The sequence below is a fragment of the Lepidochelys olivacea genome (genome assembly GCF_965140295.1).
Source record: "Lepidochelys olivacea isolate rLepOli2 genome assembly, chromosome: 11".
Classification (NCBI taxonomy): domain Eukaryota; kingdom Metazoa; phylum Chordata; order Testudines; family Cheloniidae; genus Lepidochelys; species Lepidochelys olivacea.
The window spans coordinates 38,846,159-38,862,971 of NC_140421.1; the positions used below are offsets into that span (position 1 = coordinate 38,846,159).

The 16,813-nt window shown below is 40.9% G+C and overlaps 1 protein-coding gene across 3 annotated transcripts in view; it reads right to left on the reverse strand.

Annotated features, from left to right (window-relative positions):
- The window catches only part of LRP2 (LDL receptor related protein 2), a 181,292-nt gene that overhangs the window by 26,891 nt on the left and 137,588 nt on the right, over positions 1-16,813 (reverse strand). For all 3 annotated transcript variants that reach the window (XM_084643577.1, XM_084643576.1, XM_084643575.1), the window contains exons 58-67: positions 15,896-16,015; positions 15,119-15,235; positions 14,705-14,821; positions 13,028-13,165; positions 11,983-12,105; positions 10,620-10,748; positions 7,610-7,741; positions 5,785-5,916; positions 4,447-4,590; positions 3,408-3,573 (exon numbers count right to left, since the gene is read on the reverse strand). In XM_084643577.1, coding sequence (XP_084499703.1) covers positions 3,408-3,573; positions 4,447-4,590; positions 5,785-5,916; positions 7,610-7,741; positions 10,620-10,748; positions 11,983-12,105; positions 13,028-13,165; positions 14,705-14,821; positions 15,119-15,235; positions 15,896-16,015 — 1,318 coding nt within the window. The remainder of the gene's footprint in view (positions 1-3,407; positions 3,574-4,446; positions 4,591-5,784; positions 5,917-7,609; positions 7,742-10,619; positions 10,749-11,982; positions 12,106-13,027; positions 13,166-14,704; positions 14,822-15,118; positions 15,236-15,895; positions 16,016-16,813) is intronic.

The window sequence follows — 16,813 nt, forward strand, 5'->3', positions numbered from 1 at the left end:
AATCAACCTTCTAATGGTGGCATCTGACTCAGGTGATGAAAATGAACATGAGCCAGTCTGCACTGCTTTGGATCGTTATCAAGCAGAACCCGCCATCGGCATGGACGTATGTCCTCTGGAATGGTGCTTGAAGCATCAAGGGACATATGAATCTTTAGTGCATCTGGCATGTAAATATCTTGCAACACCGGCTATAACAGTGCCATGCAAACACCTGTTGTCACTTTCAGATGACATTATAAACAAGAAGGAGGCAGCATTATTTCCAGCAAATGTAAACAAACTTGTTCGTCTGAGCGACTGGCTGAACAAGAAGTAGGACTGAGTGGACTTGTAGGTGCTAGAGTTTTACATTGTTTTATTTTTGAGTGCAGTTTTTTTAACATAATTCTACATTTGTAAGTTCAACTTTCATGATAAAGAGATTGCACTACATTATTGGTACAAGGTGAATTGAAAAATATTATTTCTTTTGTTTTTTACAGAGCAACGATTTGTAATAAAAATAATAATATAAAAGTGAGCACTGTACACTTTGTATTCTGTGTGGTAATTGAGATCAATATATCTGAAAATGTAGAAAACATCCAAAAATAGTTAAATAAGCTGTATTCTATTATTCTTTAACAGTGCGATTAATCACGTGATTAATCGCGATTAATTTTTTTAATCACTTGACAGCCCTATTATTCCTGTTTCACAGATGGGGAAACAGAGGCACAAAGACGTGACCCCTGTCTCACTGTACAGATCCTGTGGTAGATCTGCAGTGTAGTCTGAGGTGTGAGTACAGCTCAGGTAGGCACCCTCACACAAGCTTTAATTTAGCTAGCGCCGCTAAAAACAGCAGTGAAGAATGTGACGGCACACACCACAGCACTGGCTAGCAAGGCGAGTACTTAACCAGGGTTCCAGGTGGACTTGTGCAGCCTACCCCACATCTTCAATGCTATTTTTAGTCAGGCTAGCTAGATCAAAGCTAGCACAGGTATACATGCCTAAACTGCAATCACACCTCCAGTTGCGTGTAGAAATACCCTAAGTACACACTGAGCAGTTTTTTATTTAAATCTCTCACCATTGCTCTAGTACTAATACAAATCCATTGCCAGTAATAGCAGAAGTGCCAGGATAGACAGGCTGCTGGTGTGTTTACCACTATGTTGCCTGTACCTGCTCACAACTGTGGAGATATTGACACATAAATGCAGGCAGCCCCCACTGCCCTCAGAGATAACCTTGGTTTTTGGGTTGATCTGTCATGGGTAACGTAGACAGTAAGGAACATGAAGGCTGACAGTGTAAATCTAAGGCTTTCAACACAGAGGTTTTCTCCAATGTTATCACACAGCCGTGGTGGAAGAAAAGAGATAATTTTTCTCCAATGTTATCACACAGCCGTGGTGGAAGAAAAGAGATAATTTTTCCCCTTAGCCATTGAGTCAAAACCAGCAGAACTTTTCAGGGTAGTAAATCACGTCCTCCCACCAGATTGTCTTCGCCCTGCCCTGGTAACCAGCACAACATACGATGAGGAGCTGCCAACATATATCACAGAGCATATTACCCAATCCAGGAGGCAGAGCAACAGGAGCCACCCATCAAGCCCACAACTAGAAACATCTGTCTCCTTTCCTCAGTCATTCACACAAGAGGCTCTGAAGAACTACAGGAAGTCTGACTCAACACTGGTAACTCAGACCCAACAAGCTAAAAAGGGCTGTCTCCAACTATGCTCATCCACTACCAATATCCAGGTCTCCTCCCAGTCAGGTTTCAGGCTAGCACATGCAAATAGAAACAACATTAGTCATGCTGATGGATGACCTTCCACCACCCATAATGGGAAAGCAGTGAGATGGCCGAGTTCCTTCCTCTCAGGCCATGAACTCAGAGCTGTAATGAGCAATTCTTCCTCACTTTACCAGACTGCTCACTATGTTGTGCTTCTATCACCACATCTTGACTGAACCACAAGGAAAAACTATGAAACTTAACAGTCTTAAATGTCCACACTACTCAGATGAATAACTCAGCACAATAATTTCACTCACTTCCAAGACAGACACTCAACTATCTCAGCGCCTCGGTGAGATCAGCCAGTAGATGAAAGGCAGCTGACTGACGCTAAAACTAAGCAAGGCGGCGGTGATGCCAGAGGGTAGAGGGAAACATTTTACAGAGATAATCACTGCCATGCTATCTCCCACCATTAAGGGAGTCTGTCTTCAGACAAGCTGTTTCATTGGCTGGGAGTTGCTTTCAGACTCCTCACTGTTTGTGCATGCTGAAATAGCTACTGCTGCCAACTCCCTTGCCAACAACTGCTCCCAACTCCCTTGCCTACAACAGCAACTCCCTGTATTTGGAATGATTGCACCGTCCTTAAAACACTTCAGCTGGTCCAATATGCAACAGCCCATCTCAAAAATGAATCTTGCTACTGAGAACACATTGTGCCCCACTCACGATATTGGCTCTCCACAGAACACTGGGTACATTTTAAGATTTCTCCCTACACCCATAAGGCACTCCATGGCGTTAGATCAAGCTATCTAAAACAACACCTCCTATTCAGGGACCACAGCCTCCTTCAATTGTTCCATCCCACAAGAACAACAAAAGGGTCAGCTCATAATCTCATAACAGCACAGGGGCCAAGCTTCCTCCACATCTGGTGCAAGGCCAAGGAATTCTCTTCCAGAGGAGCAACAATGACCACAGACCACCTCATCTTCAGGGTTAAGTGAAAAACTAAATTCTCTAGCCCAATAACTGAAGGAAGAAAAGGAAACGCTTTCACACACACTTAACATTCTAGTACCCTCAGATAATTCGAGTCTATGTTCAACTCTTGCTTTTGTTCTGTTCTGGGTGGCATTCAGACACTCTGGTGATAGGAACCAAGTAAGAACCTAGACAGATAGAAGACAGACAGACAGAAAGGGGGTTGGGAGCCTCCTCCCTTTGCAGAAGCCACAGGGCAAGTTCTTTCACAAGTTCTTAATTTAATGCTAGGGAGAATGTTCAGCAAACATAGTGGCCAGTGCACCGCAATCCAAACGAGGCATGACTGATCTGCCAGTTGGGGAGTATGTGCAGTGCCCAGGCAGCTAGCTAGCACATATGATGCAATCAGCAACAGGTGTTAGACTGAAGCACATGTTGCTTCTGATCAAAGAAGCAAAGTGCAAAGAAAAGTGCATTCATCTGGGCCACCTTGAGACCTCCCATCTCCAGCTCGAGGACAGCTTGTGCAGGATGCAGGACTAGCACCATATTGCTCACGTCTCCTGCATGCCTGTCTAAGATAAAGGACTGGATTTCACATGTCTAACCGGTGATCAATATCTCAGACTCTCACCATATTCACGTGTGTACAATTCCTAACTTTTCTGTTTACTCACCTCCCAACCCAGTCCACAGCTAGACCATCAGGATTAACTATGTATCTCAGATTCAAGTCAACTTCCTTCACAGGATTGTTTCCACTGCCATCAAATGTGGGGAGATAAGCACGTTTGATGGATCCAAACTCAGAGCCATGTCCCAAAATGCTGTAGTATACAATACCTACAAAAAATTCAAAAATCATTTTCATTGTGAAGTCATTTGAAATGTTTACTCATTTTTGGAAGATCCTACCCCTATTGAGATAACTATGGTATATGAGATACCAATTTAACATATTTCTATTTGTGTGAAAATCTCATGTTAGCCCTCAATGAAAATGAAAAATATAGGAAAATTTGCACAAATTCTAAAATCATCAGTCTAAAATATACACTTTGGATAAGACGTGCAGCTGAAGTCATTAAAGAGCCCATGCCACATTTTGCAAGAGTCAGTGCCTTACCTCTCATGTCTATTTCATTGTACAGGACAGGCAGGATCCTGGGAGCTCATACAGGGGCTACACATGGCAGAGGATGAGTTCATTGGTAGGGTGACATATGACAGAACATAAGGATCCACCAGCCTTTTCCCCCTTAGGGTTGAGCGGTGGAAAAGAGACACATGACTGCAAACTACTGCAGTCCTGAAGCCCTGTTGAGATTAGAAGAGTGCAGGAACTAGCTGTGGCCAGCCCTGAAGTTGGGGGTGCCAGGGTGAGGGGCTTCTTGCACCCTCCTACGCTTGCACACATAGTAAGAGCCAGCCACAACCTTGTCATAAAAGTCACAATGTCCTTGGGTAAGAAATGAAAGGGAAAGAAAGAGACCACAGAACAAAACAAAACTCACTGACTAGATGTAGTAAAAGAACTGACAGGGTGTGAGAGGATAGGTCTGAGGGAGGCATATAGCTGAAGGACATCCACTCCACCAGAACTGCTAACTAATCTAGTTTGACTGTAAATTAAAAAGGAAAATTAACCTCCAAAACTAACACTAGTTCTGAAACAAATAATGCATTGTTAAGTATGAAAGCTTCAAATATACTCACTCAGGCCTATTCCCTCAGGATTCCAGTCATAGTCTATAGCTTGGATGTGCTCCTGGTTATCAATATAGTCAGAGTACTGCTGTGATGAGATATTGTATCTCCGAATTCGCACATTGTCTGGCAGGAGTAACAATGGAGGGTTACCTAGAACGCAACAATAGATTTTACTTCTCTGAATTCAATAGTACTCTCACAAGAGAAGCAGGTGAAAATTACTGATGGTCAAACCTAAATTAAAGTTTTAGAGGTTACATTTGGTTCAGAAAATCATATACCTGATAGAAAAAATACTTACTTGGACAATCATCTGAACTACCCAGCCCTTTTGGGTCTGCAAAACTGGTGTCAGATCCTACAGTTGCTTACTACCAAGCTTGGTGTTAACTACCATCACTAGTCCTGTTGACGTCAATGCACTCACTTACCATAATAAGCACTAAGCCTAGTAGTAAGTGTTTGTAGGTTCAGGCCTTTGGACTGGAAACCGTGAAAACTGTTTTTTTAATAAGTTTTCTTACACGCCTTGGCTTTTCAACTTTTAAAAATGCTTACTGCAAACAGGCCGGGTGCCTTGCTTCCTCTTTGTAAGGCTATGTTATTTAACTCAATACACCACAACTTTGTCACTTAGCCTTTAAAAGCTCGAAGTATCTTTTTATACACAGCATAACCCCGCTTCAATCACCATATATTATTACTGTTCCATTGTCAGCCCTCTTTTCTGTTTTCTCCAGCTCTTTGTTTTTTATTTTCTGAACCAAATCAGAATCTACCTACTCAATGACTGTCACACACTACGGCCACTGACATTAACCTAAGAGACAGAACTAATGATTGGAGTTATAAATGAGCTGTTATAAATCCTCTTGTTTGTGTTCATCAGTCCACGAACAATAAACGGTGATCTGTCAGCAAACTGTCTTTGATTTGCACCACTTCAATACACTGTCTTCTTCTGATACATTACTTAGGGGGTGGGAGCTAACGGGCAGCTGCCTTTTGCTGATAACCTACAGCATAGACAGTCTTTTGTTTTCAGGAAATCTGGATGAAGGGGAGAGGAGGGCAGGCACCCAACATATTTTAGAGTATTTATCACATCAGATACCTGCAAGAAGTGGGTATTATTTTAATTGTTACAAATGGAAGCAGAGAGGGAGTATTTACATTCCTGCACAAAGATGTACAAGGTTACAAGGATGTACAGAATCTAATGCTGCACAAAAAGATTTTTGTTTTTCCCCCCTGTTATAACGGAGACGCCTACATTCATTAAAGTTATTACAGTTAGCTTGCTTTTCACAGGTGGCAATCAGTCAGGCTGTCAGTTAAACATACCATTGGCAGCACACTGTTTTCCCTCTTGATCACCCATGGACCTAAAGCCATCAGCACAGAAACATTCATAACTTCCTTTGGAATTTTTACAGTCCTGGGGGCAGGTTCCAAAGATCTCACACTCATTGATATCTAAACACAAATGGAGAGAGAAAATATCTCAGGTTTAATTGTTTCCTTAGCTGAACTAGTCACATTTATAATTTTGACGTTCTGATTTGGGGCAACTAGTGGGGAGGAACACAAAGGGGGCACCAGCCAAAGGGAGGCAATGGTTTCACCATGTGACACCCCACATGATTCCTCCCTGCCCCACCCCCAGCCTGGGGCCCCCAAGCTCTCCCCATCCTGTCCCTTCCCCATCCCACGTTACCTGGTGGAGGGGGGCTGTCCCACTGCGCTGCACCATGCTGGCAGCGTCCCCTCCCAGGCAGCGTGGCCAGACGCTGTCTGGGACTTGGGAGAGTGCTGCTGTCCCCATCCCAGCACATGACTTGGCAGGGGCAGGGGGCTCTGTCCTGCTGCGCTGAGCTGCTGCACTGCGCCAGGCAGCATTCGCCACCTACAGCGTGGCCGGAAGAGTGTGAACAACCAGGACTCACTGCCAACACCATCCCAAAAGAGGAAGCTGTGTGTGGCAGGTAGAAAAGTGTGGAGTGGCCCCAGCCCACCCACTCAAACAGATACACCCAAATCCTGGCGTAAATATTGGGGGACATCTGCTGCTTCTGAGGGGGAGGGCCTTTGCTGCTCCTCTGGTGGGTGGAGAGAAAAGGGCCCCATGCCTCTGTGGGAAAGGACACCACCATTCCCACTCCAAGGGGTGGGGAAGGCTTCAGACCAGGGGCGAGGCCATATGGGGATGAAGCCACAGGGGTCCTCATGTCAGGGTGTGCCTAGGGCCTTAGATTGCTCTAATCTGGCCTTGCACATGCCAAGATACCCAGGATGTGAAATGTTCTGCTCTGTAAAGGGATTCTAAACATGACATCACAGGCTCTCATGTTTATTTTGTCTCAGTTATTTCCAGATCCAGTGTGCTTGCTTTACTAATGTTTGTACTAACTGTCTGTCTGGGATCTGAGAGTCCAGCTAGGTTCTTTCCATAGAGCACATCGTCACCAGCATTAAAGCTTCTGTGGGCTATATGCTACCCTCAGCAACACTTCAGTGTACATCTGTGCAAACCCCACTTCTTAGAATTCAGTAAACAATTCTCTAGACTGAGAGCTGACAGATTAGAATCCAGCTCACTCTCTCTTAGATGTGCCTGGTTCTATGGCCCTAGCTAGACTAAGAAGCAATACAAATGTATTTTCATCTTTAAAGCGAGCATATATTATACTAGATGCACAGGAAACAGCTGTTGAGCAACAGTGTAGAACTGCACTGTAAGCAAATCAGTGAATTTCTCAGAGCAGAAGCTTTGATTCTAATCTAAATATAGACAGTGGTAACTCAGATATGATCTAGCCTTAAGTCAGTGGAAAGGCTCCCCTTTATTTCAGTGCAGCTGGATCAAGCCATAAAACTCTAATTCAGCAAATAAGAATGTGTTTACCTTTAAACATCTGAGTACTCACATTAAAGTCAAGGGAGCTACTCACGTGCTTAAAATTATACACAGGTTAAAGTTCTTTGCTGAACTGGGGCCTAAATTCTGGGAGAGAATATATATTTCAGAAGCCAAATCTGTGTCATACAAGGTCCACTGAAGTGCAAAAATCCTCTTTACATGCAATAATGAATAGTTACATTTAAATTATTGTAACAAAACCAAATTGAACATCTTTCATGGAGAAGATTAATAAAATATTGAAAATACCATCGCAGGAGTTCCGGTTCAGCTCACTGGCATTGTACCCTGGCCTACAGGAACAGATAAAGCCTCCTTCACTTAAGTTGGTACAGTTATGTTCACAGATATTTTCAGCACAAGTTCGTCCTGTTCCTGAGTCTGAAAAGAATGTAAATCATTATTATTGGAAAAGCATAAACCATACTGAGAGCTACAATTTCTATTATTTTCTCTTATTTGTAAACAATTTTCAAATATTAAGTTGGCCTTCTCCTTCTTTCCTCCTTGGAAAAAACTTTCAGCAGACATGAAGGGCTTTCAGGGATTTCCCTGGCCATAGTACTACTTACTAATTACAGGGAGGTCAGGAAAATCTCAGGCAGGATCATTTCTTTGGCTATGAATCCATGACATTGCCATACTGAATGACCTCATTACCCACCCAGCCTACCCAGCACTAAGGGGAATGACATAAAATATTGGACGCCAGTTCAAAGCAGCTGCAACTATTCCAGGGATTTGGATAGGTTGACAGCCCCACTACAACCATCACCTCCCTCCCATCTCACAACCAAAACAGAATGCTTGCTAAATTCCTTTTACATGTGATATAGACCTATGTCAGCTATACCTTGGAATTAGAGTAGGCACCTAATTCATGTAAGGCCTGACCCAACCTTTACTGAAGTCAGTGAACTCCATTTACTGTAGTGGCCTTTGGATCAGGCCTCATATGGGAAGAAGCAAGGGACCTCTGACCCAGGGACCTCTGGTTCCAACTGGTAGAGGACACAAAGAGGATGCATGGGGTTTTACAGAGATCCCCTGGGTCAGGTATCTGCATAATGATTCACTAAAGGGTGGCTATGAGATCTCTATCGAGAGCCAGCAGTCCGCTGTTCGTCATAATCACTGCAAAATGTATGCTCATATAATAATTAAAAGCTATATAATTATACTGGAAATTATGATCCTAAAGCCTTGAAGTTAAAGGCAGGTCACCAGGATTTGAATGCCTTGGACAGGTTCCTTTCAGGTAGGGGCTAGCAGACACGTATCTCTGTCTGGTCATGAGTGTATTGTGTATTGTATGTATCACCTTGAAGACCTGTTTGCATTACTGAGCCTGATGCTAATGAAGAGATTATGAAATCACAAGAGAAGAAAGCTGCAGTAAAATACAAAAACAGCAGAGGGGTATCCTGTTTACGAGTGAAGACAATGGATTTTGGGGGTATAACTAGGAGTCCTGAAGCACACCTGGATCCTTCACCAAGAAGACAAACTGTCAGCATGTTCTGTCTTATGAAAGGAGGGTCACAGCCAGCCTGACTGGAAAACTCCGCAAAGACTTTGGGTGAGCTAAACTTCATTAGATAGGAGAGTACCTTGTTATTTAAGTGTAGGCTCTGTAACACGTTATGATTTTAATTTAGATGTAACTACTTGTTTCCAGTACTCTTACATGGTACTTCTCTTATCTCTAGTCTTTGTTAAAGAAACTTACACTTGTTTTCACTATAAACATATCTAATGTGCTGTGTGTAAATGAAGCAGTGATCTATGGCGATACTGGTTATCTGAGGTGCACTGCATTTACAAAAATTACTCTGACACTTAGAAAATACAGCAAGTAGATCTATAACATGTAAGTAGAAACAATTAAATAACAAATGTGTATTGACACAGGATGAGGAAGGATGCAGATTTATGCCCAAAATATTATTTCACTAACTTAGTTAACTGTTTATGCCCTACAACTATATACCAATGCTAATTACAATAATTATACACACTTACCTTTATATACATACATATTACACACACACACACACACACACACACACACACAGTGTCTTTGCATTCATATTTAAAATTTATACCTGCAATTAAAGTTAGACACCTTTTATTCCCATCACAAAACAAAAGATATTTGTCATCCTGATTAGGTTTATAGAACTATTTATTGTTATTTATTCTTTCTCTGTTTAATGCTGATGTTTGAAGCTGGAAAGGATCCAAACGCCGTAAGTTTGGTTTGAGCTCATGTCTGCCCATGAACAGTACAGGGCTGAATGCCATCAAATTGTCTGATTTGCACCATTTCACATCCTTTTTATACTTTTACATTTTCATGAGGTCACATCATTATTTTCCACTACTCAAAGTCCACTGGGATGGATGTGAAATAGAGATGCAAGCCACCTCAGAAAAGACTATGCTAACAGTTTGTGAGTTATTTGTGATATGCGAACATACTAGGTTTTAATCCCCAGTACATCATTTGGCACATTTTCACCTGAAGCCATAAACACCTGACAAACTGAAATCACAAGTGCATACTCAAATTATAAATCTAAGCTGTCTGTCTATTGCAGTCAAAATGCTTTATTCAGGTGGACTTCTCTAGGATCTCTCTGCACGCCCTATCACACACACATATTTTACTCAAAGTTTCCACATTGCAGTGACTCTCCTGATTGGTGTCAAGTATCAGAGGGGTAACCATGTTAGTCTGGATCTGTAAAAGCGGCAAAGAGTCCTGTGGCACCTCATCTTGTGAAAAACTGTTAACAACACTGATGACTGGAGGTGACTTCAATCTGAGCACTGGCCAATAGGGTGCTGGTGTGAGATGAGTTGTTCACTTTCTCCAGAGATGGGTACTAAGCTGGTGTAAATCATGCTAGCTCTATTGACTTCTGAGGAGCTATGACAATTTACGCCAGTTCAGGGTCTGCTCTAGCCTCTACAGCATATCCTATTTTAGAACAAGACCAAATTGCTTCTTGTGAAGCACAAGACTCTTAGCCTAAACTTGCACAGTTCAGGATACTGAGCTTCTTAGTTTGCAAATGTCAATGTTTCGGAAAGATATGCGGAGGATGGTAAGATAACAGGAGCAGAGAGCAGTTCCAATTTATTATATTCTAGCTCTAGTCAATACTATACGTTTATTATTTCTGTTTCAAAAACTGTTTTTATTTCAGTTCTACTGATTACTACTATACTGCGTAACAACAACATTGTTACTTACTGCAGCCTATTTCATCAAAATGGTCTCCACAATCATCATAATTGTCGCATACGTAATGTAGAGGAATGCAATTTCCATTACCACATTTGAATTCTTCAGCCATACAAGGTCTTGGGGTAGGTTCTCGACCTACAATTCAAAAGACACACGCTACTGTCACCTATGAAGCTTCCCAACATCCACAAGTTAGGCATAATTCCTTTCACAGAGGAAGGAAATGAGGCACAGAGAGGTTTAATAACTTGATCACGTGAGTCAGGAAGTCTGTGGCATAGCTGGGAATAGAACCCAGGTCTGCCAATTCCCAGTCACTTTCAACTCAAAAACCAGACTTCCTCCTTCTACAGAGATACAAGGACTATTTCATAAACACTTTTTGTTACATATTTTCTACTCAACAGTGGATTCAACTTCTTGCTTTGGCAGGGCTATTTAATATCTTTTATCTCTATATTTTGTACTTTAACTCCAGTCTTTGATATTTTAGTTTAGTTGAGACCATTCTAGCATATACAACATGCTATTACGATTACATGACATTGGGTAATTTAAAAAGTCAGTAAATAATAAACATTCTTACGTTTGGGGCCAAATTCTGCTATGAAACGTGCACATGCAGTTCCCATTGAGTCAATAGGTACTGTGAATATATCTGAGAGCAGAACTTTGCACTGTATAATAAAGATATATAATAGAATGTATCTATTATTCCAGGTGCTAATTCTCGAATGCTATCACTGGTTCTTCATGGGCAGACTCATGTGCAGAGCCCCAGTGAAATCAGTGTGGCTCCATGTGAGTGCAGGGGTCTACCCATGCAGAACTAGTTGCAGCATCAAGGCCTAAACACTTAAGATCCTCATACGTATTATTCAGGGTCCAATATTGTTGAGTCATGCACAACAATGGTCAGAATTCAGAGACAACCATGTTCAAAACAACTTCAGCAACATTTGCCATCCTGACCATTATTGAATTGCCAATTCTTTCTTCTTCATTATTTTAAACAGACTATACCATAACATTATAATTTGATATTTTTTTTCAGACTATACTAATTTATCAGCATGCTTACGGTATATGGTGGGCATACAATTGCTGGGGGAGGGACTTGTTACACATTAAACCTATACTTGCATCTATATGCTGCAAATATTCTGCGCTATAATAACCACAGTTCAAATCATTTCCTGCTGAACATTAGTTTTAAAATATTTGTTTCATTTTGTCATTCAATGTGGATGTTTTTTATTATTATTAAACATTACAAATACTTTACACTGATGGAAGTCCAAGTCTAGGATTACTAGAAAATGTATCTACTAATTACTGAATAAAATTGGCTGTACATGTGTAAACGTACAGTGCTCCTCTTTCTCATCGCTTCTATCTCCACAGTCATCCTCCTGGTTGCACAGCTCGTGACTGTAGATACAGCGATTATTTTCACAGCGGAAACGGAATGGTGGTTCACAGGGAATATCCACTGAAATGAAATAGATCAAATAAGCAAGTATGATGCAAACACTTATTGCATACAATCCATCAAATCAATACATCACTTTTTTTGGTTACCATGTGCCTCTATTTTAAAAAGCACTAGTCTTCCCGGCCAAAAGTATACATATTCTTCAGTCACAGCATTGAATTAGGTTTGTCAAAAGATAACCTAAAATCTGTGTTTCTAACATAGTGATAATCGACTTTCTTGAAAAAGGTAGTCTGTACTCCAGACAGCAAACATTCATCACTACTGCAGGGAATGCAATGCCATAGTTACCATGCTAGTTTGTGCTCTATATCTTTCTAGACAACAGCAGAAATCATTTATAGAAAAGACCATCCAATTTATAAATGCATTTGTCATGGCTGCCTCATCTGTATGTAACATATATTTTTCATAGGTATTGGTCAACATTTCCAAACTTGAGTGCCTAAAGTTAGGACCCATAATCCATATTTAAGGACATGCCCTGACTCTAATGGGAGTTGAGGATGCTAGTCAGCACCATTGAAAATCAGACCCTTATATTACTAAATTTCAGTTAAGGCTCCTAATTTTAGGCACCCAATTTTGAAAATGCTGACTGTTATTCATATTTCTAATTGCTACAGGGATTGTCTCTCATCATTTGACTTCTCCCCTTTCTTACAGCTGCATATTTAGATGCCTGCAAAGCAATTAATGAGCTACAAAATCACAAGAGAGAGTATGAAGTGAATTTAAAGATGCTTCTTGTGAAACAACACTTTCTTGGTGTTTATCTTTATCAAAACCCATGAGAATCTCCAGTCAAAAGAACATATTTATGATTTAGCTCTTACTTCTGTACCACTAATGATTGTCATTATATAGTTTTACTAATGGAATCAACATTGTTCATTTTTATTTCATTTTTCTCTCTTACAGCAAAGGTGAAGTTCTTCATCAGAGTCATCTCCACAGTCATTGTCACCATCACATTTCCAATAGGGCTGGATACAGACATGATTTTTACACTCAAACAACATAGGTGGACAGTATGTACCATTAGGATAGCGTGTTGCTGGTGAAAAGAAATTTAATTTTTAGTATAAAAAGCTTGGTCTGAAATAATATTCAGGCATTTCGTAGGTCATTATTTCTTCCGCACCCTCTTCTCTACAGGAGAAGACGGCTAAAAGTTTGCAGGGGTAGCAGACTGCAAGGACTGAGGGCCACTGGCTAACTAAGTTGATTAATTTAGATTAAGATTTTACAAAGCTAAATAATACTCTAAAGTTACTGCCAGAGACCTTAGAACCACAATACGGTGATGTGAGTTTTACTGGCACTGTTTGCGTTTATCAACGGCAATCCATTAATATAATCTACACAAATTTCATACCAGCACCCCCAGTGAATGGTCAGGTAATTAACCAGATAATTAATTATTAATGTATTCACATTTATAAAGTGTCCATCCAATTATGTGGATCCTATACAAAATTTGAAAATAAACACAACTCAAAAGATCCAGAGACCATATATGGAACTCCCCCTTCTACACCTCACACACACAACCACCCTCCAAATCATTTCCCTTTCATCAGCTTCTACAGCCCATCAGTTACTTTCTAAGCAAACCTTCTTTCCCTTTCTCTGAACTAAAAACAGGGAAAATATGTGATTTTCAGCATGCCACAAAGATTGTCTAATCCAGCCTCTGTTGGACCAAATATGCTGGGAAATAAACTCCAGAATATAGGACCCATCATTGAAAATGTCCTGAGTTTTCCCCTTCCCACTTAATCCATGGTTTCTAGCTCAACTGCCTGGAAGGATGATCACAACTGCTATGACAGCAACACGAGAAGAATGGCATCATCCCAGGTACCAAGGCTACAAACCATTTGGGCTCTGTAGATGAAAATCAGCACCTTAAACTTCACCTAGGAATCATCTAGCAGCCAGTGTAGCTCTATCAATGCAGAGGTGTGAAATGCCCCCCAAAAAACATTGCTTAATGAGGAAGCAGTCACATTCTGCGTAAGCTGCAACTCCCAAATGGTCTTAAAACGTAGCCCAGTGTAGAGATCAGGGGCACAATCCAGACCAGAGGTGACAACAAGAGAAACAAAGTGTTTTCCTGTTTTCATTTATAATGGGGGGAAGGGAAGAGGAATGAGACCATCTACAGCCCTGTGCACATTATAAAATCAGCCATGTTAGTCTGTTACAGTATAGTAGGCCTTGAAATGTTTAAAAAGCCATTCTGTCTTGCAGTGTAGCTGGGACAGAACAAAATCCTCACACTGTGCTAGACCATCCTTGCAAAGAGCAGGGCTTCTTGGGCATCACTCTCTCCAGCAGGTTTATTCTTTTAATCTATTTATAATTTGCCAGTGGAATACCTGAGAACCCATTAGTATATTAAAAAGTAGCTCTATGTATTACATTTTTCCTGAATTATTACTGAAGTCATTTGAGTTGCAGGTGTTCAGTACCACTCAGGATTTTGTCTATTGTATTAAACAGACAATAAAGACTAAGTTTCTGTAAAATTAAAGTGTGTCTTATGTGCTGTTCTTCCCCCATAAGTTCCCACCACACGCTTTAAACTCACGACAAGTCGCTTCATCAGAGAAATCAAGACAGTCTGCACTTCCATCACATCTGAAGCGTTCTGCAACACAATGCCCGCTGCTACATTGGAAATATCCAGGATGACATGTCCTCAGCTCTGAAAAGATTCCAAAATGATTAGTGAAATGTCTTCACGTGAAAAACAAGATCAAAGTGGATATTTTTCATGTACAGAAGATACCATGAAAAACTGGGCATTCACCATCCACACTATCTAAATGTAAGATAGTATTTGTGGCATATCCTGTTCTAAATAAAGGTAAACAATGTAGTGCAGTAAAGGTTGCTTCACTAATGCTGCTTGATGTAAAATATGGTTTTGCAGAATGATTTCAAACCTGAACAAACCTTAGTTTCTAATATGATGAAATGACACCCAAACGTCAATACGCACCACAGTCACGTTCATCTGAATTGTCTTCACAGTCATCGTCATGGTCACAAACCCACCGAGAAGGAATGCAGCGCAAATTATCACAACGGTATTCACTTTCCGTGCATTCGCGAGGGCCTTCAATTTAAAAGACAAGTGAAAACAACATGTGAAGTCACTCAACTGTAACTCTAAACATCCAAGCCTGTCTCATTAAAATAGGCAAAATGATTGCTGGGTGAGATGTGAGACAATCATTAAAATGGCAAGTTGATATTTCTGCATACATATTATGTGATATTAAACACTTCATGTCTCTCTGTGGGTTAACTCATCTCAAATTTGTTTTGTTACATTACCCAAGAGTGATTTTTATCTTGAGGAAATTACATCTCCTTATCAGAAAATAATAAATTCAGTTTGGGCTTGATCCTACACTCTTTACTCAGGGAAATGTTTTTACACACACACACACACACACACACACACACACACACACACACACAAAAGTGCAGGATTTGAGCCCTTAAACCCTAGTGGAAATCAGGACTAATACTTTCACATACATTATAACATTCTTCTTGATAACTGGATTCACTAACATTTATTTCTGTACAATACAGAGATTATTCTTAACACAGCATTCCAAATGGCTCAGCAGCAACAATACAGACTGCATAGTGGAATAACTGAACTCTTGCAATTAAGAACAACATGCCTCACTTTCAGAAGAAATGGGAGGCTATAAGTGAAAAGCAAGGAATACTAAAATATCATGAGAGTGGAGTGACAACTCACTGCAGTTGTTCTCATCAGACCCATCTCCACAGTCATTATCTCCATCACACTTCCAGCGCAGCGGGATGCACCGGTGATTATCACAGCGGAAATCTCCCAAAGGATTGCAAGTCATCTCCTCTGCAAAGCACACAATTTGTCACCAAGACAATAAGCCAGCATACATTATCATACTCTTGAATATGCTTTGGACAGGGTAGAGAGATGCTTAGAGTAGGGTAGGATGCTTTGGATAGGGTAGAGTACCCAGAGGGTTGTAGAGATGGAATTTTCCATACCATAAACTGGGTCAAGTAATTTAGGGAAAGCAGTTTGGAAACATCCCATCAAGTAATGATATAGGATTGGGAGGGGAATGCTCAGGCAGAGACTTTGCACTTTCAGTAATTTACAGTAATTGTCTGGACATATCCATCTTCTAGAAAGGGAGACTGCTACTCCCAACACAAGGATTGCAGAGTCAGGGAGTCCTAAAACAACCCCCCTTTCCTACTTGTGCAGAAACAACAACTCTACTGTCCCTCAGAGGGGAAAAGTATAAAACAACCAGCATCTATAGAAACAAATATTACCTGGAGAATAAATGATTTGGTGCAAGAAAAATGGTCAGGCTCTGTGTATATGGGTATGTATCTAATGACTCAGAGTGGCACACGCTTTTACTGACAAACAGCCAGAGCTCAAAGCCATATGGCACACTGTAGGCCAGACTGTCACACCCTGTTTTTCCTGAGTTATTCTGATTTAGATGTTGTGAACTCATGGACTGCAAACTTAGTTTGTAGCATTTTAAAAGGTTTCAGAACAACTCTTGCAGCATCATAAATCCTCAACATCGGTGATTTTGGTACAGTGTATCCCCAGTTGAGCACTGGACGTAGCTTTGAAGATATGCAAAAAGAATACTGAATGACAGCT